This window comes from Paramormyrops kingsleyae, chromosome 1 (genome assembly GCF_048594095.1).
Source record: "Paramormyrops kingsleyae isolate MSU_618 chromosome 1, PKINGS_0.4, whole genome shotgun sequence".
Taxonomy (NCBI): Eukaryota; Metazoa; Chordata; class Actinopteri; order Osteoglossiformes; family Mormyridae; genus Paramormyrops; species Paramormyrops kingsleyae.
Window position 1 is genome coordinate 63,610,005 of NC_132797.1, and position 27,576 is coordinate 63,637,580.

General features: G+C 47.5%; 2 protein-coding genes and 1 long non-coding RNA gene across 7 annotated transcripts in view; 2 read left to right on the plus strand and 1 right to left on the minus strand.

The window, feature by feature from the left end:
- Nucleotides 1-24,140, plus strand: LOC111849459 (methyl-CpG-binding domain protein 5). Of its 5 annotated transcripts, none has more exons than XR_002839527.2 (10): nucleotides 1-427; nucleotides 10,662-11,347; nucleotides 12,388-12,490; nucleotides 12,615-12,801; nucleotides 13,084-15,102; nucleotides 17,576-17,787; nucleotides 17,923-18,999; nucleotides 19,178-19,262; nucleotides 19,967-20,042; nucleotides 20,853-20,909. XR_002839527.2 is itself a non-coding variant. In XM_023822332.2 (10 exons), exons 2-10 carry the CDS (start codon nucleotides 11,235-11,237, stop codon nucleotides 20,922-20,924), a joined length of 3,966 nt encoding a protein of 1,321 aa, XP_023678100.1. In that variant the 5' UTR covers nucleotides 1-427; nucleotides 10,662-11,234; the 3' UTR covers nucleotides 20,925-24,140. The 5 variants fall into 5 exon arrangements, 4 of the variants coding, with proteins under 4 accessions (XP_023678100.1, XP_023678103.1, XP_023678104.1 ...); XM_023822332.2 differs by having other exon boundaries at nucleotides 19,178-19,251; nucleotides 19,934-20,042; nucleotides 20,853-24,140; XM_023822335.2 differs by having other exon boundaries at nucleotides 19,178-19,251; nucleotides 20,853-24,140.
- Nucleotides 22,626-26,271, minus strand: LOC111849461 (uncharacterized). The gene is made up of 3 exons (XR_002839528.2): nucleotides 26,134-26,271; nucleotides 24,719-24,871; nucleotides 22,626-22,927 (listed from the first exon to the last, which is right to left on the minus strand). It is a non-coding gene; the product is annotated as an uncharacterized lncRNA (long non-coding RNA).
- epc2 (enhancer of polycomb homolog 2 (Drosophila)) overlaps nucleotides 25,760-27,576 on the plus strand; it is an 11,796-nt gene continuing 9,979 nt past the window's right edge. Inside the window, exon 1 of the mRNA XM_023822337.2 lies at nucleotides 25,760-26,214. Coding sequence (XP_023678105.1) covers nucleotides 26,062-26,214 — 153 coding nt within the window. The 5' untranslated portion in view covers nucleotides 25,760-26,061. The remainder of the gene's footprint in view (nucleotides 26,215-27,576) is intronic.

Here is a 27,576-nt window from a genome sequence, read left to right on the forward strand (position 1 = left end):
GCGATGAGAAGCTCCCATCTGTCTATCCCAACAAGCCCAGAGAAGCATCGGCGGCAGCAGCTGATGGGGGAAGCGTTTTATTTTTACTTTTAAAGGGACCGAAACCGAATTTTAACCTGCTCGGAACTGCCGCGTCGCCGCCCTTACTTCCAAAGGAGCTTGAAGGGGACGGGGAAAATGGGGAGATCCGCGGAGAAAGTCAGATATTAAAGGGGAGAAGGATCCAGAAAAGGCTTATTTTTCTGTGTCTACGGCTCCTTCGTAGCGCAGCTTGCTGCTCCCCTCTTCCTCGGCCCTGCTTGGAGGAGGAGGTTTTCACGGCAACGGGGACCTCCGCTTATACAGTACACAGAAATAAAATTAAAATTATAAAAACTTGGCTACGTTCACCCTGCTGGGCCGTGCTTTGCTATGGGGGGCACCGGAGGTAGGTAAACTCGCGTTTAGTTCCTAGTCATTCCGGGAGCCTTTTCTCCTTGTTAGCGTCGGAGGCTAGCTGGCTAGCTGGCAGTATGAACCTCTAGATGTGTTTTATTTATCCGGACCGCGTCGGACTGAGGCGGGGACGGCCGCTGTTAAATGTGTGTTTGTGCGCCTGAGTGCGTGTGGGTGGCCGTGTAATAGCAAGGCAAGGGTCGGGATGCACAGAGCTGCCCCGGCCGCCGTCGCTGGTGGTGAAGACTGACGGGTTGCTGCGTAGACAGTCGACGGTCACACGGTGCACACCGGCACTTTGCTTCACTTTAATGCACTTTTCTGCTAGTTAACACAACGTTTTTCAACATTGGGGTTAATTTAAGGAATTAAATAGTTCAGATAGCATTATTAGTTGCTTGGTAGAGCTGTGATAATGTTCCTGCAAGACCTCTGGCCCACAATTACTTAAATAAATATATAAGAAATGTAATTGTGTGTGTGTGTGTGTGTGTGTATTTACATAATGCCGTTTTACGTAGGTTGGCCCCGCTATGGTGTAGACTGCGTTTGGCAGTTTGGATTTCTTGCTGGGAGTCGCAGGGTACCACCAGCTCTGGATTTGATAAATTGAACACCATCTCTGTGACCAGAGAACGACTGTCCATTATACTGCTTCTTTCTGAGGCGATGTGCTATTCCAGGATTTCATTTTCTAGTCATATATATGTTTGTGTGTGTGTTCGTCAGTGCTTTTACTTTGCACATCTTCCATGGTTGCTGCCCCCACCGGCTCAGTTTTACGAGTCTAGTAATTGTTTTTGCTACAGAAACAAATTGAAGCAGTATATTATTCTCAGTTGTTTTCAGTTTTTGGATTAAAGAAAAATACTCTCGTTAAAAGCCATAATATCTTGTGTCCCTTCAGCGCTGAGTTTCTGCCTCGTCATATCCACGGTTGACAAAGCCGGTCTTAACGTGTTCTATGCGGGATGTCTGCTTTGGTTATTTTTGCCTACAACTGTCCATAAGAAGCCTATTAAGATTGAGATGTAGCTCATTTAGTTCTGTGACAGTGGTTAGTTCAGTCTTGTGGTACTAAGATGTTAACAGTAACACCAACAACCAGTGTGGTTGCACAACATTTTCTTTTAAGTGGTTTCACACCTGACGCTAAACTCATTTCTTCTGCATGTGATTCTTCCAGCTTGGTGGGCCTTTATAGTAAACATGTTCTGGTTTCTTAAAGCAGAGCAGACAGTCCACCGGATACTTTGAATGAGAACAGGACGGTCTGGAATTAAAACAATGCCCTTGACTATAGCACTATACCAAACAGGATTCTGAGAGGATTTGTGCCAAAGTTGAGTGTTGAAGTTGTATGTAAAGGTGAGGAACCTTCAGAGGTCTGTCCACCTTCTGGCGGGCTAAGAACATTTGCCCTGGGGTATTTGTTCAGTAGTTAAGCTGTCTGAAGCTAACGTCAGCACTGCATAAGGCTAAGGCTTTGGTCAGGCCTGTACACATGCTGTCCTTGGAAATAGATATGCTGAACAGGTGCTGTGAAGTACTCCCTAACAGAATCTTAGAGGGTGTGGTGCAAATTAGAGAGGAGGTACTTCAGTTTATCTTCCATTTCACACTCATCTCTTAAGTTTTTGCGGAAGTTTGTATTTGAGTATGTGATCTCTTGTCAGCCAGGCTCTTTTTTAGGTCGGGTTGAATCATGAACAAATCTTAAGTCCTAAGGCAGAAATTTCTTTGTGCTAGCATGTTTTTGCATCATTGTGTGTGTGAAATATCTGACTGATTACAGAATAACTTGGGAGCTTGTTTGATTTTGTAATATTGTAGGAAAATTATCACATGGCTTCAAGGACACCCTGTCCCCAGAATAAATTCCCATCCACACTTTGACTTATGTGTGTCCGTTGAGTTTCTGGATGGGTAAAATTTTTCCACGATCGTCTTTTGGTAAGCTATGCTGACTCTTTTCAAAGAAGGCAAGGTTAGGCCAAAACTGAGTTATTGTGGGATCTGATGCCATAGGTCTAGTATGGGCCTCCTGAAGGCCTAGTGCACTTTTGAGGGTACTTAGAGTCTTTAACAACATCCATCTGCAGGAAGAACAGAACTAACAGCCTGACCGTGAAGGTGGAAGAACTTTTTTTATGGATTGATGGCTTACCCTCTCAGAAACAGGCTGTCGTAAGGGCTCAGAAATGGAGCCATCCCAGGACGCTGTTCTTCCATTGTACTAGAACCTTTTTTTAAATTTTCCTAAATGCCCTTATATTTGCTGTATCAGTCTCCGCTGCCTTTGTTCTCTTTCAGGCATATACTGCTGCACTTTTATAAAACATCATGCCGATTTGAAGTATGCTGACTTTGTTTCCTAGTACTCAGCAGAAGGCACTGGCCACCGTCACGTGACACAGTATGCACTCCAAGTGCTTCAAAGCTGCATAGGACCTCCCTGCACACCTGTACCATCTGGTGTGTCTCCTCTCGATCGTCGAATCTCCATCTCATTCAGGGGGTAGCACGCGATGACTGAGCCACTTTTGGTGCTGTCTGGGATCAATTGGCAAAGAGTTGCAACTGAGCAGTCCTGACCAGGCTGATCAGCAGAGGTTGTTGTACCATAGGACAAAGCAGTGCCCACAATGGGACATGATATTGTCAGTTGCATTGCACCCATGAAGATGTGTGTCTGACAGAACCAGGTCTGCAACCATGTTCTTTGGGCACAGCAAACATAAAGAATGAAATTGATATGAAAATATGCCTTGCTTGGTATAGAAATTAATGGAAATTCAATCTGTTTAAAATGTAATTTAAGGCCTATTAAAAAGTTGTATAATTGCAGAATTACAGTCTAGATAAACATGGCTTTCTTAAGCAAACTGTCTTGCCTAATGAACAAATGTTATTGGTAAGTGCACATGTCTCTGCCACGTACGAGGCTTAACATCCTTAATTAATGGAGAAAATATTTCACATTCTTTGAAATTTGGGAGGAATGGTCAGCAAAGTGAAATGTTTTATAATCAGTGATTAGTTATATCCTTTCTAAAAAAAACAACCCCTTGAATTGTTGGAGCAGTACAATTTCATTTTATATCTGTTCCAATAGCTCTAGGGCTGAATTCACTAAGATAAAGCTTTTTATTGGAGATAGCGGAATTCTCTATATATTGGCAGTGTGATTTGGTATTCCAGAAACAAATTTGTATATGCATGAGTCTTCCCCCCTGCATGTATGGCATGAGCCATGCTCTGATACCCTGCTGTGCTTCTGTTCACTTGCTGTCTTGTTTCCCTGCACGGTTTTACTGCCGTTGGAGCAATTTAAGGACAGGCTGGGAGGGGAAAAAGTGAATGTCTGTGAATTCTTTTGCTCATTTTACGATTGGCTGTCCTCCATTCAACCCTATACCAGGAAAAACACGAGTGAAATGTTAGAGTTCAAAGATTGCCACCCAGGTTGGGGATCATCATCTGCTGATGTCTGCTGCTTGTGCAGTGTTGAAATCTTTTTATGTCCCCCCCCCCCCCCCGCTTCATACCATAGAAATGTGTTGATCTGCTTTTTTACACTCTGTTTTCATTGTGCTGGAGAGCTGTTCAAAACCCAATCATACTGAGTGGGACTGCCAACTGGAGAATGACCCAGCTTCCCCACCCCAGTCAGGCTCTCTACTCAAGACTGAAATCACTGATCGGGTCCAGCAAAGCTTCAACTGGTCATTCTTCCACATGCTCTTCAGAATGGTAGTCACCTCCACTTTTACTTGTTCTTCAAGTCTTATATGTTTTTTCATAGTAGCCTTTATGAGCAGAAGACGAACTGGATTCCTTTGGAAAGAAATACTCTTGTTTAACAAGTCGGCCCAGCCGTACGTCTCAAAGTTTAACTGCTCCTCCATAAAGCCAACAAAAACGCTCTTAGGCTTTGCTCTGTTAATGTCATTCTCTGGGCCGCAGATTCCAAGTCGTCTTACTGTGGCCCTTTTAAGGGTTCTTGATTGCCAGGTACTGCTGCTCTTCTAGGTGTGTAACTGTGATCACACCAAGACAGGGAAGTTGGCTAGTCCATCATCTGGTGCATTTGTACAGGGTCTTGGAGTGTCTGAGTATTCCATCTTTGTTCATGTTCTGGCTTTCAGGTGTCCTATTCCCACGTGGCATCCCCCAAACAGCCCTGAAGTGTGGCCTGGTGCTATGATCTGCACCGGCAGCAGGCTGGCTTGTGGTGCAGTGTCACATGACCTCACCAACCCGTCCGGTTCCCTTCAACTCACCCTGCTTGCTGCAGCATTTGTTCAGTCTGATACCAGGTTGCATCCGGTTTAACTGGTTAACTTGCATCCTATTCGAATATTTAAACAAGAGGCAGAAGACAACCTTTGGCTGGAATTCATCAACGAATGAAGTGTGTGTGTGTCTGTGTGTGTGTGTGTGTGTGTCCCTGTGTCTGTGTGTGTGTGTCCGTGTCCTTTCACTGAAGATTAATATTTGCTGGCGGACAAATGGGGCATAGTTGCCTACTGATGTTTTAGCTATAACTATTCAGACTATTGTTATATGCTGTCTTAGTTGGATAACGTCTCCTGCTAATGTGCAGGATGCCTTAGCTAGTTAACCACTCCTATTAATTTTACAGGCTGTCTTATTTAGCTAACTAGTCTTGCCTATATTACAGGCTGTCTTAGCTGTCTAACTACTCCTGCTAATATTAAATGCTGTTTCAGCCAGTTAGCCTGTAACATTGACAGGAGTACTTAGCTAGTAACCAGTCCAGCTAATGTTACATGCACTGCCATTAATGGCTGAGCCCATGAAGCACAAATGTTTCATTTTGCCCCCCTTGCAGTGATTTCAGTAGCATTTTTAAGTGTTCTTACATCTTGACGTTCTCCCTGTGTCCATGAAAACATACCTCATGTCTCACCAGTGATGGCTGAATATAATTTCATTTTGTAGCGATATAAAGTGTTTGCAGCCTCGGTTAAGCTACTCGGCACCCATGAACTGAAGTATTGGGAGCCTGGGGAGGTCTGAAAGGCTTTTGGTCTCCTTATTTATGAAGGAGGTGTGCTGAGTAACACCAGGGAGTCTGAGGCCTGGTTTTGCAACTGAATCTTATGTTTAGGAATACAGCGAATGCCCACCATCCTGTCCTCTCTTCCTGGGCAGCGTTTTGTGGTTTGGCCTCTCAGCTGCAGTACAAGGAAGGCCCGAATTGGAAGAGCGGCGCTTTGGCCATTCAGATACAACCCCCCTCCCCCCACAGTATGATCAGCCCACCCCATCAGATGATCCTGTAATGAGTCAGCACCGGAGGCTGAGATCAGCGTGCTTGCTTCCCGTCAGGCCGGAGTCTCTTAGATGTGCCTGCAACAGGTCCCTACAGTCAGACTCCCCTCCGGCACTCACGGCCCGCAGCATGGTCAGGCGAATGTTGTGGGCCCGAGGTGGGGGTGTGGCCTCTCCATAGTGCCGCCGCTCCCCACCGCTTTGCCCTTCAGCCAGAGTGAGCTTCATGCCCGGGGGGTGCTTGGATGCAGCCCCTCAGCCTCTCTCTTTCAGAAAACAGAAGCGACGCCTAATTGGCCCCTGGAAGCAGCCTGAGGAGTGAGAAGGCTTGGCCTCAGTGGGCTCCTTTCAGACGCCTCTTCCCAGATCCTTGGTGGCTGTAGCCAAGGCGGGGGCACGGGGGGCGGCTTTAAAAGACCCTTCAGATGTCTGTTCTTCAGCTGCCGGCATGGTCACCTCTCCCTGGGCAGACTGTTAATGTGGCCGCCATTGTCGGTGGGCTGAATTAGCCATCGCACAATCCGGTGATCTGATTGGGTGGTGCCATGTGTTACGGGCCCAGAGAGCTCCAGCTTGGGGTCCGGCGCCCAGGGAGACGGGATTATTTCAGCGGTGAGGCTTCCCATTCGGTGTGTGGGGTGCTGAGGTGCACCCCTCACGGACTAAGCTCCCTTTGTTTGGCTGGATGCCTTCCAGAAACCTGACGCCTTGGGTGCATTTGCATTGAGGAGAGGCGTGGATGATGTCATTCAGGCCAGTTGTCACCAAGCCTGGTCCTACTGAGCCCCACTCTCTGGTGGCTTTGCGAGTTAAACCTGATTACTTTTTTCGGGAGGATTAGAGACACCTGTTGACTGCTCAGTAGTCACTTGTTTCCTGGCAACTTGTGGTAACTAGGCCTAATAAGTTTCTCAAACTAATGTGAGTATTATTGTTTAAAACATGAATTTCTTTGCGATGTGACTTTAACGGGGGTCTGAAGAGGATGCTTTGGAGTAGAGTGTATGCATGTGTGCAGGTGTGTGTGTGCACACGCACGCATATGTTCATATATATAATATATTGGAGGGTCTCCAGCAAGTAACTCAGTGTTCCAGAGCACTGCACAAAGATGGAATCGGCCAGTGGTGATGGCTGTCCTTTAATTCACTGAGAATCAGCCTTCTGTTAATGCAGCAGCACACACACATAAAGACCCCAGCGCCTTTATTGATTTTCCTTGGGTGTCGTCAGAATTTGGTGCAGGTCAACTGTAACTTATCTGCTTCCTTGACGTGTCAGCTTCTGCGTTTCATGTTGTTAAGCCAGGAGCAGGAAATGTCACAGAGGGCATCAAACCGAACCGTTCCCTCTGAGTCACATTTAAATTATATCTCTCCTTCTCATAACAGGCAGAGTACGGGGCCCAAGGGGGTATGATGTCTGTCTGAGGCTGCGGTGGGTGATGTTTATCTCGGGGCCTGCTGTCCTGGTCATGTGGACAGACAAACAGGACCTCCTTTTTATCTTCTGGTTCTTTTTTCAGGATTGGTGATATAGCCTTCAGAGACACTTAGAGGTTTGTTAAGACTGATAAAGATGTACCCAGGGAGTCTTGGTCAGCCTCCTGATGAAGAAGGCTGAAAGGTGATGAGATGATAGAACTCCGGTTGATAGAACATATGGTCACATATTCAAAAGAACCTCTAACATCAAGCAGAACTGCTAAAAACAAAACAGCTCTTGGTTAAAAATAAAATCTAACACTTCTGTTAGTGCAGTTTCACCTCCTGATGCAGGCTGGCTGTTAAAGAAATTGGGATTTAACATTTCCTCTTCTACTTCATGTTTGGATAGTGGTCCTTGTTCTGACTCCATGCTTAAAACGTGTTCGGTTCACACTGAGCCATGCGCTGCATTGCTGGATCTGGCATGAGCTGCACGCCAACAAATCAGGCTACTGTGATGCATATCTGTTTGGCAGTTAAATTCTCTACACTGGGAGCAAATTCGGAATGAAGCCTATGGTTAATTTATGACATTTAAAACCTCTTTCCTGGTAACTGCCTTTCTCTATGGTATGGTGTTGACCTGCTTTGGCATCAGGAACCGTCAATCAAACTGTTGCCTGAAACCCCCGTCTCTCTCCTGCCTTATTGTGGCCAGCTAACACATTGCCATGAGTTGAAAGAAACGTTCTGCGGTTCGACTCAAGTGTTACACAGACCTGAGCCATTGACTGCTGCATCACTTCTGACAAATAGGAAAGGCTTGGTATCGGTGGCAATCGGTGGCAATAAAACCAAAGGGGGTCTGCGGGTGGGCATGGCTCATTCAGAGGCTGTCATCTACCACATCCCCCCCTCCCCCCCCCCAAACCAGTGTTGTGCCGGTTTTATTTAAACGGAGCATGGTGCAGGGCTCATATGAGCATAATCCACTAAGGACGGCCCCCGGGCCGTAAACATTCCAGGTTATTTATTGACGGTCAAGAATATTGAGTTCAAATAGCACGCGGTCTTTCCTCGCAGATTATTGTGGGCCTCTTTAATTTCAGTTCTGCCGAAGGTTAATTTGTATTAAAAAAAAAATCAATTATTCAGGAATTGGATATTGGCTTAGGTTACGTGGTGACCCGCCATAGTTTTTAATGTAGTCCCATGTATCATTGTTTAGTGCAGCTTCTGTGGGGGTTTAAATTTTTTTTTTCTCCCAGTGATCTGTTTCATTTTCAGTGAATGAATATAGCAGTCCTGTCGCAGACGACAATTACTTTAATGTATGTTGTGAGATTGTGGCTTGGATGGCGAACATTTTACTGCTCTCACTGTACATGAGTTGCAGTAAGAGGAATGTGTGCATTGTTATTGAAAAGTGTGTACTGCGAGTTGTCTGTATGGAGGGCTTTACAAAACATTTTGTTGACATTTGTTTGATTAATAGGCTTTTTATAGAGACCTGGAATCGAATTGAAGGTGTTCCATGGATATGGGGAAATGTATTCAAGGGGTTATGGTTAGGCTTTAATGATTTGCAACATTTTTGGTCTCATCAGTATTCCACCAGGACGCAGTAATGCTATTTGCAAATTATTCCTTTCTGTGAGAATGGATAGTTACTAAAACGCACGCAAATACACACACACACACACACACACACACACACACACACACACACACACAGAGGGTGCTGCCTTTTGCTGGTCACCCCTTGCAGTCATACCAGGCCAGAAAGGTGGTCTGACCTACATTTTTGTTCCTCTTTCCTGGAAGGTGGTGTGACCACGGTGTGTGTCCTGCATTTGATGCATCCGCTCGGCATTAATGGGGCCTGCCTGTCTGTCAGAAACGTCTGCTTCCCTGGTGCTTCTCTGTTACTAACATTAAACTTAATTTAATAATAAATTATAATGTAAACATAATATTGCTATTAAGTGTTACACTACAGGATCTATGCAGTTTAAGATAAAGCCAGCATTTTGGCAGGTTTGTCTTTGCCTCGAAGGGAAAGAGGAGACTTCCTCGCTTCAGGCAAATGTCTGGCCTGTACTGAGTGCCTGGAAGGGCCATCTCTGTGTCTCTGCTCACGTTCAATCTAATTTTCAGGGTTTTTTTGTGCACGTGAGGCCCAGCATTAGTCACTGGCGACAGGAAATGCACTTTGTGAGCGTGATTCATGCTTGGCGAGAGCGTCCGTGATGTAATGTGACACCCGGGCTCCTCCTCCCTGCTTGGGCCGTGGGCTGCTCGCCTGATGGACGGCGATGGCGGAAAGCGTCACACGGTGCGATGCGAGCTTGCGCATCACAGGGATGTACTCGCATCATTTGAGATGAGCATGCTCAGAGCCAGTCGAGAGCGAGCTTGCGCATCGCACCCTGTAATTGCATTAAATCCAATTTAAAAAGAACTCTGAATGGATATGGGCTGGGGTCAGCCGGTGAATGAAAGGGCTGACTGTCGCAGGCTGGGACCCCTGTGTCAGAGAGCTCCCACACTGAGCGGTTCTTCTTCCTCACGTGCCGCAGCGGAGCTCAGTCATACCCACAGTCACCCCTCCTGTCTGCTCATCCTGTTGTTTTTTTTTTAATCGGACTCCTCAGTGGCACATTATGATGAGGTCACCCCTATCTCCCCCTCACCTTTATTACTGCCTTCCACAGAATGAGTTGCTGATCAAAAGAGCAGGAATATTTTTATTTATTCATCCCCCCCCCCCCACCCCCACCATGATAGTTTATCACATGTAATGTGATTCACCCTAAAGGTGGGATTTTTTTTTAATTCATTTTTTTTAAAAATACTGCTGTTAATCTCACTGTTACCTGTGAGAGGGGAAGAGGCTGTTGCGGCTATAATTAGCTTTGAGAGGAATCCCCTTCCGTGTCGGTTTGGGTCGACATCACTGTGACTCACCCACCTCCTTCGTTGGCTCTCAGCTTTTAAGTATGCCTCAGCTGCTCCAGGTCCGTGTCTCTGGCATTAAACAGAGATGGAGTTGGGGGCCATCTCCATCCCCAAGCCTGAGTGCCGCCCCTGCTTTGATTCCCTAAGCTTCGTCATGCCTAGCTGGGCACGGGTGCAGCCAGACCTGTTTTCTGCCCGGTCTGTCTCCTGCCGGTGTTCTGACTGCGAAATGCATCCGCTCTGAAGGTTCATCGGGGACAGAGATGGCATGATACTTATTTTATAGCTTAATTATTTTCCTCCTGATGAAATTCCTGTATCAGGCATGGGTTTAAAAGTGGTGGTGTTTCCAAATCTGTGTCATCGCACCTGTAAATGCTTAGTAATTTACCCCATTTAAAAGATGCTTACTTCAGATACTGCTGTTTTCTAAGGGTGCTTTTTCCTCTCCTGAATAGACAGGGGTGCACTGTGCACACTTCTTTGTTTCTCAGAACATGCTTACCCTCTGAAGGTCTCACGCCATCCTTTCTTGGTCCCCAGGTCGACCATGAGAGGAGATGTGGGACGGCTCATCACACAGCTGAACTGACTATCCGCCGGCGATGAGAGGCACCGCAGGCAGGACACCGGCAGTCACCGGGATGTACTTGCATCATTAGAGATGAGCATGCTCAGAGCCAGTCGAGAGCAGCCTTGCCCCCTTGGGCACCGCCCTCCCCTGTGACGGGAAGGGTCCCCTAACCCCACCCCCCCAACCCTACCCACGGAAGTATAAGCCATGCGCTTGTGCAAAGGGCTGCCTCCCTGACCTGCTCTATGTAGGGCCCAAACCACTGTCCCACTGTGCCCTCCAACCTCAGCTCAGGTCCCTCCCCCTCCCAGTGACACCAACACCATGATGGAGATTCTCGTCAGAGCTTGAAGGAGAGCCGAGGCCTGGACCCGGCCCGTGCCTCCTCACCCCTTCCCCTTCACCCACCTCCGATTCCGTAGCAGACGGTTCTGAGTGCCAGGTTGTGGCGCACGGCCTCCCGCCCCTCTTCCAATGACCCAGGATGGCAGGTAGCCTGTGGACACTCGTGGACGTGTGATATCTCCCAAGGAACCTGTACCATGAATGGAGGAAAAGAGCGTTATGGAGCGGACCGGGAAGGACCGCCCTTCGCCGTGCAGGTGCCCATTGGTTGGCGCCGGGAGGCGGGGCCTGGCAGAGTGGTGTACATAAGGTAAGGGCTGAGTCATGTGCATCAACCCGGACATTTATTTCCATAACTGCTCATCCGGTGCAGGGTCATGGTGAGCCTGAGGCTTATTGCAAGAATCACAGGGCACTAGACAGGTGACAACTTAGAGGGGGTGGCAGCCCTTCTCAGTGGAGGGGGAGCAAACTCTGTGAGTCGATGAATTAATGTGCCGTTTTCAATGTGGCCTCCTCTCTTTGCAAGTTTGCAGCAGTGAGAGAGATGGGCCTGACGTCAGACTTTTTAATTGGGCAGGTTTATCAGCTGTATAAATGGACATGAAATATTACGATTTACAAAACAGAAATGTTACGGGCACCGGTTTCATGGTCTGCTGTGTTGAGGTCAGGTAATGTCATCCTTAACGAGGTGGTGGAGGAGGTGTTTGCAAACCTGGTGGCTGGCACATGGTGGTGATGCATTAGGTCAACTGCCTGCTTTCCCACCCAGCGCCTGATGGGCAGGTTCATAAGTGACACAACCTGAAACACAGAAGGTTCCCAACACGGCAGAATCCAGAAATGGCCATCATGGTGGAGATTGAGAAATGTTCCCAACGTCCTGTAAAGCATATTTGAAGTAGCGTTTCAGGTGACAGTGAGACTTGTGATGTGCCTGTATGAGTAGATTGATAATCTGGCGTCGTCGTTTCCACGGCTACAGCCTGACACTGCGCAGTTGGAGTCCTCCCCACCCCCCCTTGGCACAATAATGGATCTGGTGATGCTTTGATGCTGAGCCTTTATCCCCCCCCCCCGGGCAATTCCACCAGAGTGCCCGGTCTACTTGCTGTCACTATCTTTATTCCCACCCTCTTGCATCGCACCTTAGTCATTTGGGGCCTCATAAGCCAGCAAAGCATCGTTTAGATGAATGATGTTGCCACCCAGCAAATTGAGCAGCAAAATGTGAGCTGCGATACCCTTTCTAGCCTCTGGGTTGCGACATCATGCAGGTGCTCGTTCATATGCCTTGACAGTGTCTATTTGTAACTCCTTCCCTCTGATTCCCTCTGACTTCCTTAGTCCCAGTGGCTCCATGCTTTCTTGCCTGGAGCAGGTAAGGACTTACCTGCTGACTGATGGCACCTGCAAGTGTGGCCTGGAATGTCCCCTCATCCTGCCCAAGGTGAGTCAGAGCCAGCTCGAGCCGGGCTGCATTATCAAGCCAGATCATCAAAGCGTGGTTCTTGGCAGGTTTTAGACATGCTACCATTGGGCGGTACAGAAACGCAAACTTCCACCACTTCCAGGTGTTCAACTTTGATCCCAGAGCAGCCGTCAGGCAGAGGACGGCGGAGGATGCGAAGGTTGATGAAGACGTCACCAAACTCTGCATCCACAAGAGGAAGATCATCGCCGTGGCAACACTGCACAAGAGCATGGAGACTCCGAATCCCTCTCTCGGATCGGTTCTGCACAGTCCGAGGGGGGTCACAGGTTAGTACAACCTTAGCCACGATTCTGATTTCAGCCATTTAAATGAATACCATTTTTTTTTTGAGCTGGGGGTCTGGAGTGAAGGTTTGGCGGCTCAGAGGCTCTGGCTGCCCTCAGTAACTTGTTAGTTATTAGTCTGCTTCGGATGGTCTCACAGAAAGCAGTGTCCATCATGCCCACTTGAACTTGGGTCTCTTCATTTATTCCAAGGACTGTGGTAGTCAGAATGATGCAGTGTAATGTGCATAAATGAGTGTTACACCGTTGCTGTTTCTGCCACAGACACCACGCTGCCAGCTGTCACTCGCTCGTCGACTCCCCGAGCAATAAGAAGCAAACTTCACGACAGGCCGCCCAACTCCCTGGCTGCTGACTGCCAGAACCCCTTCAAGTCCCTAATTCCGGGACAGCGGCCATACCAGCAGGACTTGGGCATGGCAACGCAGACTGACCCATTCGCCGGGCGGCCCCGGCTGAGGCTGGGCAGCGGTGAGCAGGACCGAAGGTCCCCGTACCGTGCCGTGCACGGCGGCTTGCTGAGTCCCGGGTCCTCAGGCTCGTTAGTCTATGGCGATGGCTCCCCATCCCCCAGGACTGACCCTCTGGGGAGCCCAGACGCCTTTGTCAGAGCCACGCCTAACGCTCTGCTCCATGGCTCCCCTGTCTCTCAGCCATCGTGCGTCATGGCAGGAAGAGCTAGCGTGCCCCTCTCTCCCACCCTCGCTGCTAAAAGCCCCATCATGAAGAAGCCCCCATGCAGCTTTGCCCCGGGCATGGATGCCTCCCGCACCGGATTTCACCACAAGCCGCCGCCACCACATCCCCTGCCACCCTTGCCACCCCCACCCTGTGTCCTGCAGAAGAAGCAGGTAACCTCCGAGAAGGACCCCCTTGGCATCCTGGACCCCATACCTAGCAAACCACTCACCCAGGGCCCCTTGGTGATGAATCCACCTGGCTTCCAACCCAGTGTCCACTCTCAGGTACCAGTGATGAATGTAAACATCCCCCCGGCCATTGTTCCGTTGCCGAGCAACCTCCCCTTGCCGACGGTCAAGCCCGCACCTGTCAGCCATGGCGGACACCCGCCAAGACTTCAGCATGCTGCCCCAACATCGGTGTCCTCTCCCCCAGTCACCTCACCGGTACACTTGGCGCCCTCCACCATGTGTCGAGTAGAGGCCTCACCCCAGAGGTCTCGCTCCTCCTCCTCCTCCTCTGAACATGGGAGCTTCACCTTGCCACCAGGGGGCGCCCAAGCAACCTGCGGTGGCTTTAAAGCCCCTCCCAGATCCCCCAGGTCCTCCATGGGTTCACCACGGCCTTCCATGCCTTCTAGTCCCTCCACAAAGCCCGATACGCACCACCTATACAAGGAGCAGATGCCAGTGGGCATGAATAGCGCCCTCAGCAGTCAGCATGGTGCTTTGTTCCCGCCAGCCTCAGGCAGCGGCATGCCCCAGAAAACCCACCCCGGGCTGCTGGGCATGCCCTTCAACCAGCTCCTCAATCATAACGCCGCCTCCTTCCCAGCCAGCAGCCTCCTGTCAGCAGCAGCCAAAGCACAGCTAGCCAATCAAAACAAACTGACGGGCGGAGTCGGCAGCGGCGCTAACGGGGTTCGCCCAGCAAGCGCGGACAGTCACGGTCCCTTGCCCCAAGCGTTCCCACCGAGCGTCACAGCAGCAGCCGCCAGCGAGGGTCAGAGTGGCCGAGCTGCGCTGCGGGACAAGCTCATGGCCCAGCAGAAGGATTCGTTGAGGAAGCGCAAGCAGCCCGAGGCAGAGCCCACAGCCCCCATGGGGCCCCCAGAGCATGCCAGAAAGGTGGCACGGCACGCTGGCCTTCACCCAGGCACCTCCATGGCACAGCTACTCCAGTCCATGAGCTGCCAGAGCTCCCTGAGTGCCGGGAACAGTGTGGCAGGCCAGCTGCACTTTGGGGAACCCAGCCTGCAGGGCCCTCAGATACCGCTGCGGCTCCACGCCACCGGAGAAGGGCAGCTCTGCACTGGCATGGACGGCAGGCCTATGCATGGGCGGGCCCACGGTCTCCAGGGTCCGTTACCGGGGCTGCCTAGCCAGGTCCAGGGTTCAGCGATGGCGGGCTGTGGGCCACGAGCTCTAGGCAGCCGTCTTCTGAGCCCATCAGGGAGCCACCTGTCGCTGGCTCACTCCAATCCCCACCTGCAGCAACACCACCAACACCAGATCCAGACGCATGGCCACCATCACTCCAGGGAACAGACTGCTGCATCTGCAGTCAATGGGGAAGTCTGCATGCAGTCCATCTCGGAGCAAGGTATGTCCAATGTGGATCTGTGACCAGCAGGAGATGCTCCTATATCTGTGAATGAATGAGTTTCATCCCTTTCATGCAATGGGGTGACCTTGTGCCTCAAGCTATGCTAAAAGTTTCCTAAGGAAGCCGGAAAAGATTGGGTCCGACTCCCTTGCTGTGAACACATTTGGAGATTACTACGCTAAGCCCTGAATCTCCTAGCAGCGTAATGTTTGGGTGCAGTGTCTGGACTGTGGCAGTACATTTATGGTCTGGCAGATGCTGTAAACCGATCGCATTGAGCTCTCATACACCCTTTATCGATCAGAAGGAGGTTCCACTGATGGCAGGTTGCATGTGAGCTAGCTGTGTATTAAGGTGTGCTCTGTGTGTGTTGTTCACATGACGCTCAGGTCACAGGGTGTCTATTGCTTAATTTCCCCAGATAGGTGATCGATATACATCACTGTATTTCCACTTAGCCAATAGTCGTCCTCATAACTCTGGCTGCCTGTTAGCAGCTCACCTCTCTTTTTAGAGTAAAGCGTAGCCTGTCTGTTAGTCTGGGCATTAAAATGTTTAAATTCGGCTCCCTGTTGGAAAACTGTTTGTTTCTTGTGAAATGAGAACTCAAAGGCCACGGAGGTTGTTGGTCTTGGTAATTTTTAATTTCTGCACAGGATAACAGTCAGTGATTGGTGGAGGTTGGGTGTGATGTATTACTGCTCTCTTCTGGTTGGCATGTTGACCATTTCCTGCTCCCGTTCCCTTGACTCTCTGCTGCATGGAATCCCCCAGAACCCAAGTGCAAATGACCCCCCCCACCCCCACCCCCAGCCAGCTGCTAGTTACCATGGCAAAGTTTCCCCAGCTGCTGCATCATTACTGTCAGAGACAGTGTATGCCATCAGCGACAGTGGGAGCTGCAGCATTGTTTCCCTGCCCCTCCCCCAGTTCTGCTTCTCTGTGAACCTGGCCTTACCCTCCTCCTGAGCGCCTTGCAGCCACCAGAAAGACAAGCCCCTGAGCTCTGCCACACTGCTCGCCACCGTCTGGTATCCGGTTATGTCCAAGTTGCAACCGTCTCCCGGTCCCTGCATTGTCAATCTCTGTTCCCACCTGCTTTGCAGTCTCGGCTGGGAGTCCGCATAATGTCCACTTTCATGTACAAGTGACATAGCTCCTTCACTATACCATCACATCTCGTGTAGAAGAAGCTTTTGCAAGGGGCTATAAGTATAATGGCAGTCACCTCTGAGATTGCTCTTTTGCCATTTTCTCAAAGAGACGTCACATGTGTGACGGAATAAGAGCCTGACTCAGTTTATCCCAGCTGTATCTGTATTCCTTTCTCTCTCCCTGTGAGGTGATCTGCTGTACATAGTTGCCACATTAGCTAGGCTAATCTGAATGGTCATTTTTGTCAGCATCACCTTGGATATTTTACTGTACGTTGAAGAACACAGGGTACAGGAATAAAGATTGCAGCTGCCCTCCTGAAATGAGTTATGAGTTTTTTAAGTTCTACTCAACAGACAGTGATGATCAGCAATGTTTCACTTTTCTTCCTCTGGGATCCATACTTCTGAAAGGCAAAAATAAAACTGGGATTTTTCCACATTGGCTGAAGTGCCCCCTATGCGGTTCATTCGTCTGGATAGTCGTGGTCTGTCTCATGTAAACAGAGGTTGTCATAGTTAAGTGTGAGGTTCTGGATGTTCACAGGAACTAACCCTTGGAGTATCTGGCATTGAGCTTGTTTTTAGCCTGCAGGTCTGTGTTCTGGGGGAGCTGCTGACAGGGTGACAACCCCTGTGGCTCTACAGACAGTAAACTTAAAAGCCACCCCATAAACCCTCTTCCATTGTGGCTTTGCCTCCTGTAGGCATGTTTCTGAAAATCAGTTGTGGCATCCCCCCCCTCCTTTGCTATATGACTCCCCAGCCCACAGACTGCAGCTTCCCTTCGCTGTATGACCCAGAGGCCTATTGAAAGGGAGGAAGCCAATTAGCTTGTTTTCTGAAGTCAACGCTTAGAGCTCCCTCTATTGGCTAATTAGGGAAATTTGCAACAAATCCATGAAAGGTGAATAATGTTTTCTTATGTTGGGATAATGTGCCAATAGTCCAGTGTAGGAATATGCTAAAGATCAGAGTAAAACATTCTTTATAAATTATTTTTATACCTGAAATGCACCATACTCTAAATCAGTTTTAAACATTACCAGAGGTTCTGCCAGAGTTAATGCAGTTTGTGCACTGTGAAAGGACTTTTAAAACATTAATAATTCATGAAGAATTTCATGGCTCATCATGATAGAGTTCATAAAAGTGAGCAAACTGTAATGCCACAGATATCTTGTATACTGGTGCACAAATATATCCTATGCATAAGTTCTCTAACAACACTGAATGAAATGCACTGGTTGAGTTTAAAAATAACCTTGAGATATTTGACTTTGACCACCTGTTGTATTCTCTTTGGGCTCCTGCAGGCAGCGACTTGCTGAACTGTGGCCTAGGTAACCAGCACCTGGGTGGTCTACAGACACTCGTCCTTAACGGACTCGCGCACCCCCAGCCTAACAGGGTTCCGCAGGGGGCACAAAGGGGCCCGGCATTCCAGGGCCCGCACCCATTTCCAGAAAGTCCCGTTTCTGTCAGTACCCCTTCCAACCCCATGGCCTGCCTCTTCCAGAGCTTCCAGGTGAGCCATAGAGGAAAATGAATCGGACTACAGATTGCAATTTCTTTGTGAAATTCATTCATCAGGTTTTATGATGTTGTTGATGATGATGATGATGATGTTGATGATGTTTGTTTTTACATGACTTTGTTCTAGACGGGTATGGCAGAGAGCCTTTCGATGCCCAACAGGCAGATGAGCACTCGCTCTGACATGATGTCACTTCCTGAGCACCCAGTGACGCCACCGTTTCCGCCACCATTCCTGGAGGGCCCCTGTGCACCCCATTCCGAGGGGGACCGGGGTGAGTCTGTGGATTCCATCTACAGGACTGTGGCAGAGTCGGCGAGCAAGGGCATGCCGGCGGATGTCATGGCCCAGGCCAGCCCCGCCTCCGCCCCCGCCCCGAGCACCATGAGTGCCTTCACCGCCTCCACCAGGGAGCCTGTTGGCCTCCCTCATGCTCTCAGTTCTGTTGCCCATGGCCAGCGCATGTCTTGCCAGGAGACAGGGACGCAGCCCCGCCCCCACAGGGGGTGCCAGCCCTGCAGGGACTCTGAGCGTGTCAAGGACAATCCCGAGGGCACAGAAGACCATAATCGCTTCTGCTCCCCAGGACGAGGTGCCCCCCGGGGGCAATGGGAGCATGATGCCACACCATGCTCGGATGGCCCTCCCCCATGGCACGGCGATGAGTACCTCGAGTGCTCCGCCCGTGTCCGGGACAGCCCTCGCCCTGAGCCCCCCCACGACCGCAGTACCCAGCCCGAGGACAGTCCCCACTTCCGCAGCTGCCAGCGAGCCGCAGCCAACTTCAGGGAGCGGCTGGAGCAGACAGTGGAGCGCTGCAGCCAGCTGAATGGCGGCTTGCCGCTGCCTTGCGGCTACAAGGACGTGCTGGGCCATCCCAGGCCAGAGCTGCTGGCCGACGACGGGTCCCCAGGCTCCTCCACCAGCCTGGAGGGCCCACTTGCCAAGGACTATGTACTCTATAACGGCTACCACAACGGCTGCGCACCCAGTCCTTCCGACACCAAGAGTCTGAGCAGTGAGGAGGAGCTGCGGAACCCTGACTCGCCCTGCTCCAGTGAGCTCCTGCACTACCGGCCCCGCATGTTCAACGTGGGTGATCTGCTGTGGGGCCAGATCAAGGGCTTTCCCCCATGGGCCGGCAAGCTGGGCACGACCGAGCAGACGCACCACCCTGGGGTGCAGGACAGCCGGCAGGGAAAGGTGGGACACTCCCCAAACCCGCCATGTCATCCATTACCTCAATCCCACACTTTCCACCTTTGCTGATCTGACCATAGCATTCAAAGGAGGTCGCGTTGCCCCAGATGAGAGGCCGCCACTAACCCCAGGCGTCCATGGTGCCTTCCTAATGCATCCGTCTGCTCGTTTCTTCACCCAGGTGGAACCAGAGAAACTGAAGACACTAACAGAGGACCTGGAAGCGCTCAGCAGGGCCGCGAAGAGGAACGGGAAGTAAGTGACATGTATGTGAAGACCATGGCAAGCAGACAGATGCTTGTAAACAGCCTGTACCCCATTCACATTCAGCAGCTCATACAGTACATGCTGCTTTTCCATTGGTTTTTCCTCCACTCATTGTGCTGATGTGAGAGTAAATCCTCGTTCCATAAGCCATCCGTCATGTGCCACACTTTTTGTTAATTATAGTTTTAATATAAATGAATAGTTATGTGGGTGTAGGGCTGCACCCAACGATGGTCTCGGTGCTGGTTCTCCGGAGAGGGGCTGCCCGGCCATCCATGTGCAGGCTGCAGTGTTTTCCTGCCATGGGGTCCCTAGCAGGCCCTGCAGGCTGGTTCTCCTGCATCCAGTGTAGCTCTTCTCTCTGTCCTTTCACTATACTGCCCCTGTCAAAGATGAAAGCCCTCCCCCATTGGATCTTTGTATTATTAAAGTGAGCCCCTCCCCCACATGTTGCGTGGCTTCCCAGCCTTACAGTCTGAATGACCTCATTGTGGGAGGGGAGTGATACCTTACTGACCCACAGCCTCCCTTCAGATCCTAGTCACATCTCTCATTCCTTGACCAACTAGAGAAATCCTGCATGTGCAGATCCTGTGTACCCTATTCATATATGCATACGGTGCTGTATACTGTGCTATATTTACACACACATCTGGATGTGCTTGATTAGGGGCCCCTGGCAACATGTCTCCTTTCCCGACAGAGGTGGGAAGCTAAATGATCATCTAGAGGCTGCTATACAGGAGGCGATGAGTGGGCTGGACAGCATGACGGGAAGTGTGAGTATCTCTGCACTGGCCTTCTGTCATCAATTGACCTTCTCTGCCAAGTGGATGCAGGGACTACATTAATAGTGAAACAAAGGCAAAGTAAAATATAAAAAGTGGTTTTTCATTCTTGAAATGTGGAGTGGTCTCCTATCGATTGGTCACTCTGGATAGTGATGGTATCAGGATTCCCTCTATTCTGATATCACGTCTGAGCCTGCCAATGAGAGAGAGAAATGTGGAGAAAAAACCTGGTTCCGAGTGATCATTGGTTGAGAGGTTCTGTAACTGCTGGCCTGCCCTGTGCCACAACAATTCTGTAAAGGGCCCTCTTAGTAAATGCAGTAAATAGATGCGATAAAGGAAACTGGAGATGGTATAGGGGCAACCTTGAGAGATCTCTCACCGCTACAAAAAATGGCCTCCTGACATAACTCTGTGACGGAGGGAGAGATTGGAGATGGATGAAATCCTCTCCCTTTTTGTAGCACCAACAGTTAGCTCTGTTGCCTCACTCCTCTAGGACCAGAATTCAAGTCTCTGCCGTGGCTCCATGTGTGTGGAGTTTGCATGTTCTCCCCATGTCCTTCTGGGTTTTCTTTTAGATACTATGGTTTCCACCTAGTTAACAATTTGCCCATAGGTGTACATATGTAAATGAGTGGTGTGTGAATGTGCACTGTGATGGATTAGCATCCCGTCCTGGGTTATTCCCTGTCTTGCGCCCATAGCTTCCCAGACCCCTTGTGACCCTGAATAGGTTTAGCAGTTACAGAAGATGGATGGATGGTTCTTACAACGCCCTCTGTCTGTTACCCTCAGGTCCACCAGATGCCACCACGAGACAGACAGGTCAAGCCACCCAAACTCAAACGGAGGAAGATCTCCAGATAACACTGAATGTTAGCCATCGGTCCAGTGCCCAACCATGGAACTGTGTACATACAATGTCTTAACATTTCAGTGACACCCACCGACCCCACCCCATCCCCAGGTGCTATGGTCAAGCAGTGGTACAGTATGTCTCCTCCCTTTCTGCCTCAACACACAGACTGACCATGAAGGTGCTGGATTAGCCAATCAGAGACTGTACAGCGGCAGATGCAATTCGCCTGCAGCGTGCTGAAGAACTATTTTTTTTTTCTAGAATACTGAAAAAACTAAATGGAAAAAGAACACGCATACATATGAAAAAATTCAGTCCAAATATTTCTGATACATTTTCAATATGTACATAGACAATTCAGAAATCTCATGGTGATATTTAGAAAAGCTGTATATATTGTATTATATTGTCATGTACAAGTATACCTGATGCACATTATCTTTTATTGTACAAAAAAAACAGAAAATGTGTGCAAAACTCTGGTTTTTATTCAGTACAGTCAATACAACTTAGAGTGTTTCCAGGATTATTATTAATAATAATAATAATAATAAAATGCAGCCTAAACCTTTCCTATGATCACGTGGAAGCCTGCTGTTTTGTACTGGATAGCAGGATTTCTGGTGTGGTTTATGTAATCCCTGGATAATGATGTACACTTCACGCCTGAAAAGTGGCCCTGTACATTTGTCTGAACAGAATGAACTTTACCAGCCAGAAGTACTTCTAGCTGCCCGTGGAAAGGAGCAGGACAGCACCAGAGTGACACACTAGCTCCTTCTAGCCTGGTCAATAGCCTGTTGTTGAAGTGAGTTCAGGCCCTTTCTGTTACTCCTTACTGATCACAGATTCACTGCTATTGGTATCATGGGGAAGATTTATATGAAAGTCCTTGGTTTTTAATCCGTTGTTCATCCATTAATAGTAAATCAGCAGTTTTCCTTTAATATTATTGATGATGCAACCCCGCAGGAGGACATTTGAGTAAATATGAGAGTTGTGTGAGTAAAGCAAGTAAACAAAGAAATGGCATGACTGAAGTCTGACAAAGGGAAATAGTAACTCAAGGAAAACCCGGGTATGCATCTGTCTGGCTACTGCACTGCAATATGCATTTGCTACACTATATAAAGCGTGCTGGGAATGGTCTAGTTTATCAAGGAAACATCAAGACACACAGGTCACTTTGTCCTTCCCCTTTAACACTCCAGCTGCAGTTTATCCAAATAAACCACAGAGTCTTTGTGACCTGAAATCGACTGCCAGAGACTGGACTACTCTCTACTTTGGTTTTTATTTTTTCAAACAGCGGGCTTAATCTGTGTTCTTTCTTTTACATTATTAATGTATACCATATTTATTTGAAGTCAAAATAATAGTTGGCAATAATACTAAAGTTGTAAACTGACGCGCCTTAGTGTGTACATATTATATATTTTTTTCTTGTACAGGAGGGACAGAATATTAGCGTTAGTAGTTAACAACATATAAATATATTTTTTTATTTAATAAATGTTTGTGTGTGTTTTTGTGTTTGTGTGTATACACACAGTACCTGCATCGTTGCTTTTAGTCTGTGTTACATGGCTAGGTTGTGTACTGGGTAATTTAATAGAGTACAGATGACTCAGGAAGACAGTGCTATTTCTTAGGGTACAGACTTCTGCAAGTAGACACTACTTATTTTTATAAGCACCACACTGAGAAGATTTGATTAGTTTTTGTTTAATTGATTAGGATATGACAGTTCAGATGCAATAATCAGGTGGGAGGGCTTAAGCAGAATGGTCCCTGCTGGCAGCATTAGGTGGCTGTCCATTGAAGATTCATGTAGGCTTCCTTCTACAGTGTTTGTTGTGTTTTCCAACTCCTCCCTGGAGGGTGGTCACTCCTCTTACTTCATTGAAGATAAACCATCCCCCAAAGCGCAAAGAGCGCAGGACAGCTACTGGTCTGGGATGCTGTTTCCTGTGTCCATCGGTGTTGGGATTGCCTTTTTAGGGGACAGGAGCTGTGGGAGACACCAATAATTCACTGAATGGACCAGCACCACCTGCTTTATAACTGTGCATGGAGGGACCACGTCAAGCTTCTCAAACAGATGGATCCATACCTAGTTCAGTATTTATGCACACGAGGGGCTGGATAGCATGTTGCCATAGTTACAGATTGCTTGTTTATTATGCCGTAAGTGTGTCTAATTGTCCACTTGTATTTTAACAGGCAGACCTGTTCGTGCTCATGCATGGTCACATTTTTACAGTGTTTTACCCAGGAATCATTAGTCCAAAGCTTTGCTTTTAATTTTTAACCATCGAAAATGGATGAAATAGCCTCCTTGTCCAATGAGGTTCACAGTCATGCAGTGCTTTGAATTATGTATCACATGATGCATTGAAAGCCTGTGTAAAAGTCATATGACTGATGCCAGGAAAGAGAGACATCAGCCCCATTGGTAAAGTTCATTCTGCCTCTTGTGCAATGGCTTGGAGATCACAACTGAATCCCACATGTCAGATCTGTCATTCAATGTTCCACTGTTTTCATTGTCTAAACCTTGATGTGTTCCCTTTCAAAATATATTTTTATATATATTTTCCCCTGAGTTGTTCTCCTATTGTTTTGTGGTTTTTCTTTGATAGTGTGCCTGTGAGTGTTTATAGTATTTGCACCCCCCACCCTTAAAAACTGTATTTAGTATGACCAAAACATTTTTGTTTTATATAATTGTGTCAACACTTGAATTTGTAAAGTATATTTAAGCACTTGAGTTTGTTTTTGCAGATAGTGTTGGCGTGGGTGCTAGAAATATATATTTTTTTGGAAGATGATCATTGGTTTTAATTTCTGTTTTATGTAAGCAGAATTGTAATGTAAATACATGTGAGAAATGCAGTCGGTGCACCAATGTAACAGTTTCAGCAACGTTACACCACGTTAAAATTTCAATATGGTCATTCATACTTAAAACTTTGTTGGCATATCTTGGTTTATATTGCTCGTTATAAATATTTAAAGGAGATTATTTGCATTTCAGAACTACTCTTTTTTTTTTATCTAAGGCAGGAGTAGTTTTAGTTTAGAAAGCTATATTTTAAAATACAGATGATCAAAGATGGCCACATTTGTCTAAAATCTTGGTGTGCTGTGTTTAGCATTTCCAAAGGGATTTACAAAAGGTATACATTGCATTCAGTTGCAATAAAATGATGCTGTACTGAGTATATACTATTTCCATGATATTTGTTTGCTTTAACATTTTCATCAAATCATAACCATGGCTTTGCATGCATTTAGACACAGCTCAAAATGTAGGGAGAGGGATCAAAGTTCTGGTAAGTAACAGATGAGGAATCAGGCTGCTCAGCAGATGCTATTCCACACAACCATGGAGCCAATGCAGTATTGCAAAAAAAAAAAAAAAAAAACCATGCTTGGTTTTGCCCCCTGGCACACTAACAACCACATGTCTGTGCACAGTACATGTGGCCACCTCTGGTTACCATGTACATGCATGTTCCTTTCAAGGTCATGTTATCCCATGACTAATAATGGGATGGTGCTGCCTGCATAAGGTTTTGAAATGTACCTCAAAGCAAACCATATTCAGCTTTATTTAAAATAAGGCGAAAAACTGCTTCTTATCCATGGACTCTGAAAACCAAGCTTATGGCAAGTAATACTGTACAATTACAGCTATTTGAATCGACCTGCTAGTATTGATGGGGAGAATTAGACCCTCAGTGAGTGGGATTAGCTAAGTTGTCATTCAATCATATAGTTCAACTATATGGGAACCAACCATGTAATCAGTGGCGCAGGCAGTGCTGTGGCCTTGAGTTCAGCACCCCAGCTATGCAGGAGCGCAGTGCCACAAACTGACTTTGGATCCATCAGAATCCAGATTTTCAGTGTAAATGTATCCAGTACTGCTTACTTAAACTTCTTGTAAGGCCTGTAGATGCAGAAAACAAATCTTGGTCACTGTCAGTACTTGTACATGACTAGAACAGATTGTCAGTTCCATTACAAGTATTGCTGATGTCTCACTGTCAAACCTGTTGTAACTCACTTAATCTGTCATTTTTACAAGCAGATGTTCTTTGTGAAATGTACAATAATGTACCTCTGAAACGCTGAAGATCAAATAGAAAAACCTAACAGGGAACAGGTTTCATGTGGATGTGTAAGGCCTATTTCAGGAAAGGTATGTCTCCTGCAAAGCGTGTACCTGCAGTCTCTTTTTTGCAGTGCTATTTAAGAAATGGGATGTGGAAAATGGAGAATAGTTAAGACTGAATAAGTAAAAGTCTTAAAAATACAGAGTATATAATTTCAAGATGCGTACAAATGATACGGATACCATAAATACTCGGTACCATAAATTTGTATTTAAATGAAGCAGCATTAAGTATTTGAAGCAAAGACCTTAAAAAAATCATCACTCCACCTTCCGTATAAGAACAGCGGAAGATTATATGACATTGTATTGTATTCTTTTATATATATATAAATAAAGATCCGGTCTTATTCCGCTTTTAATGCTGGCTACGTCGTTTAAAAAAAAATCAAAAATTAAAAACCAGTTACTACCAACTACATGTGTGTACTTAAGATGAACAATTTGACTGAAGAACTGTAATTACAATGACTTAACTTTCCATGTAGCTTTGACTAGTTGTGTAGATATGATTCATTCAAGGATAGGACAAATCTGACACAACCCCATCCAACACACACACTCTTGTATCCAACACGCAACTCTTACGTCCCACATGTTACATGTTACATGCGCGTGCAAGTGTGCAGAGTGAGTTGCGCGCGCAGCGCAACGCCGCGGCCCGCGCGCGTCGGTCGTCGGGCGTCTCGCGCTGGCTGCCGGGATCGCCTTGCCGCTTTGTGGAAATGTCCGCCATGTTTTTCATGGCGCAGGGAGCGGATCGAACGAGAGAAAAAGGGCTTTAAATCCAGTTAAACTTAACCAAAAATGGCTTCTCAGACTGGATCACCCGCCAACGGGAACCTGTCAGTTCGACCACAGTGAAACGCGTCGGGTCCCTCGGTCTCTTTCGACCGAAATTTTATGCGGATTCTGACGGGATACATGTTTCCTTCACGTTTACGTTGTTGAGATAGACGAAAACGATGAGTAAACTATCCTTCCGAGCGCGGGCGCTAGACGCCGCCAAACCTCTCCCCGTATACCGAAACAGAGACCTTCCGGACATCAACGACTGCCTCTCCATCAACCGGGCCGTGCCTCAGATGCCAACCGGAATGGAGAAAGAAGAGGAGTTGGTAGGGAGAAAATATTTTTATATTATTTTGTTGTTACGCCCCGAGTAAGCAGGGCATCGGTATTCTGTATGTGTTTACGCAACGATATTAGCGCAAAAGTTGATTCGGATATGCAGGAGTCAGCGCAGTTTACGTACATGGCGTATACTATTCCAGTACGAGGGTGCATTTTTACGTTTTTACCGTAGAGAAAGTATCTTACGTAGGGTAGCGGTAAATCCGGATGTGACGCAATATATGTGTGCGTAAGTGCGGTCGTGAATGCCCGGCACCGCTTCGTATAGTGATTAGTTGTAGCCGGCGGCTTGTGTTCATTTACGCGTGCTGTGATTTGCGCCAAAGCGGTCCAGTGCAGTTCGGTGGTGCTTTCGTGCATTTCTGTTAATGAAAAGTGTAAGCTAAAACAGACCGACTCTCCCAATTGACTGTTGCTGACGCCGCCTGTCCCCCAAAACCTTATAATGCCGCCCGATCGCTCTGTCCGACGTGTAGTGGTAGGGATTTCCAGCGTTCAAGGCTGTTGACAAACTGGACACCCTCTTAATAAAACTGAATGTCTCCAATGAAGGTAGCTGTTAGACATGTAGTACTGCTACATTTCATTAAAGCATTATTTCCTTTTAAGTCACTGCCATTACCTGGATCAATGGTGACAATGGTGGTTTACTGAGTGTTGTGATTTCCTTGATTAAAAAAATAATTTATCTTCTAGAAAAGGTTGCTTTCTTTCACAAAATTCCACATGTATCTCATATATTTGTTGCATTTTGCGTTTTGTGCTTCATATGAAACTCGACTGACCATGACCACTGTGCAATGTAACATATGGGAGCAGTAGGCAGAGTATTGGTTACGGGTATGGACTTGAATATGAAGGCTTTTTGTTTTTTCCATTTCCACAAGGGTTCCTCTTCTAGTACCTTAATGCTTACTGTGGCTTGGTTTCTCAGGCAGTAGCACTATTGCTTTACACCTGTGGGATTTTTTTTTTTGGGGGGGGGGGTTAGAATCCCAGTTTCTTTACATTCGTGAAGTTTACATGTAATGTGTGTTTTCTCCCACAGTACTCAGACATGCAGTTTAGAAAATCAGTACATCATAGCCTATTATGTGTGTGTGTATGTATGTCTGTGTGTGTGTGTGTGTGTGTGTGTGTGTGAGAGAGAGTGAGAGTGAGAGTGTGTATACATATGTGCCCTTTCATAAACTGGCATCCAGTTCAGGCTATACCCCTGCCTTTTGTATAGGATAACCAGTGGGAAGCTGTGAGAAAGTTTTGCCTGTTGATGGATATTTTTAATTGATTTGAATGGTAGATGATGATGGCGAGCATTTTAGAAAATGGTGTTTTCATTTTATTTT

Coding starts and splice junctions, on each gene's coding strand:
- LOC111849459 (XM_023822332.2), top strand. CDS start 11,235: ATGAATGGAGGAAAAGAGCGTTATGGAGCGGACCGGGAAGGACCGCCC. Junction 11,348..12,387: donor GGCAGAGTGGTGTACATAAG/GTAAGGGCTGAG, acceptor TGACTTCCTTAG/TCCCAGTGGCTCCATGCTTT. Junction 20,043..20,852: donor TGGACAGCATGACGGGAAGT/GTGAGTATCTCT, acceptor TGTTACCCTCAG/GTCCACCAGATGCCACCACG.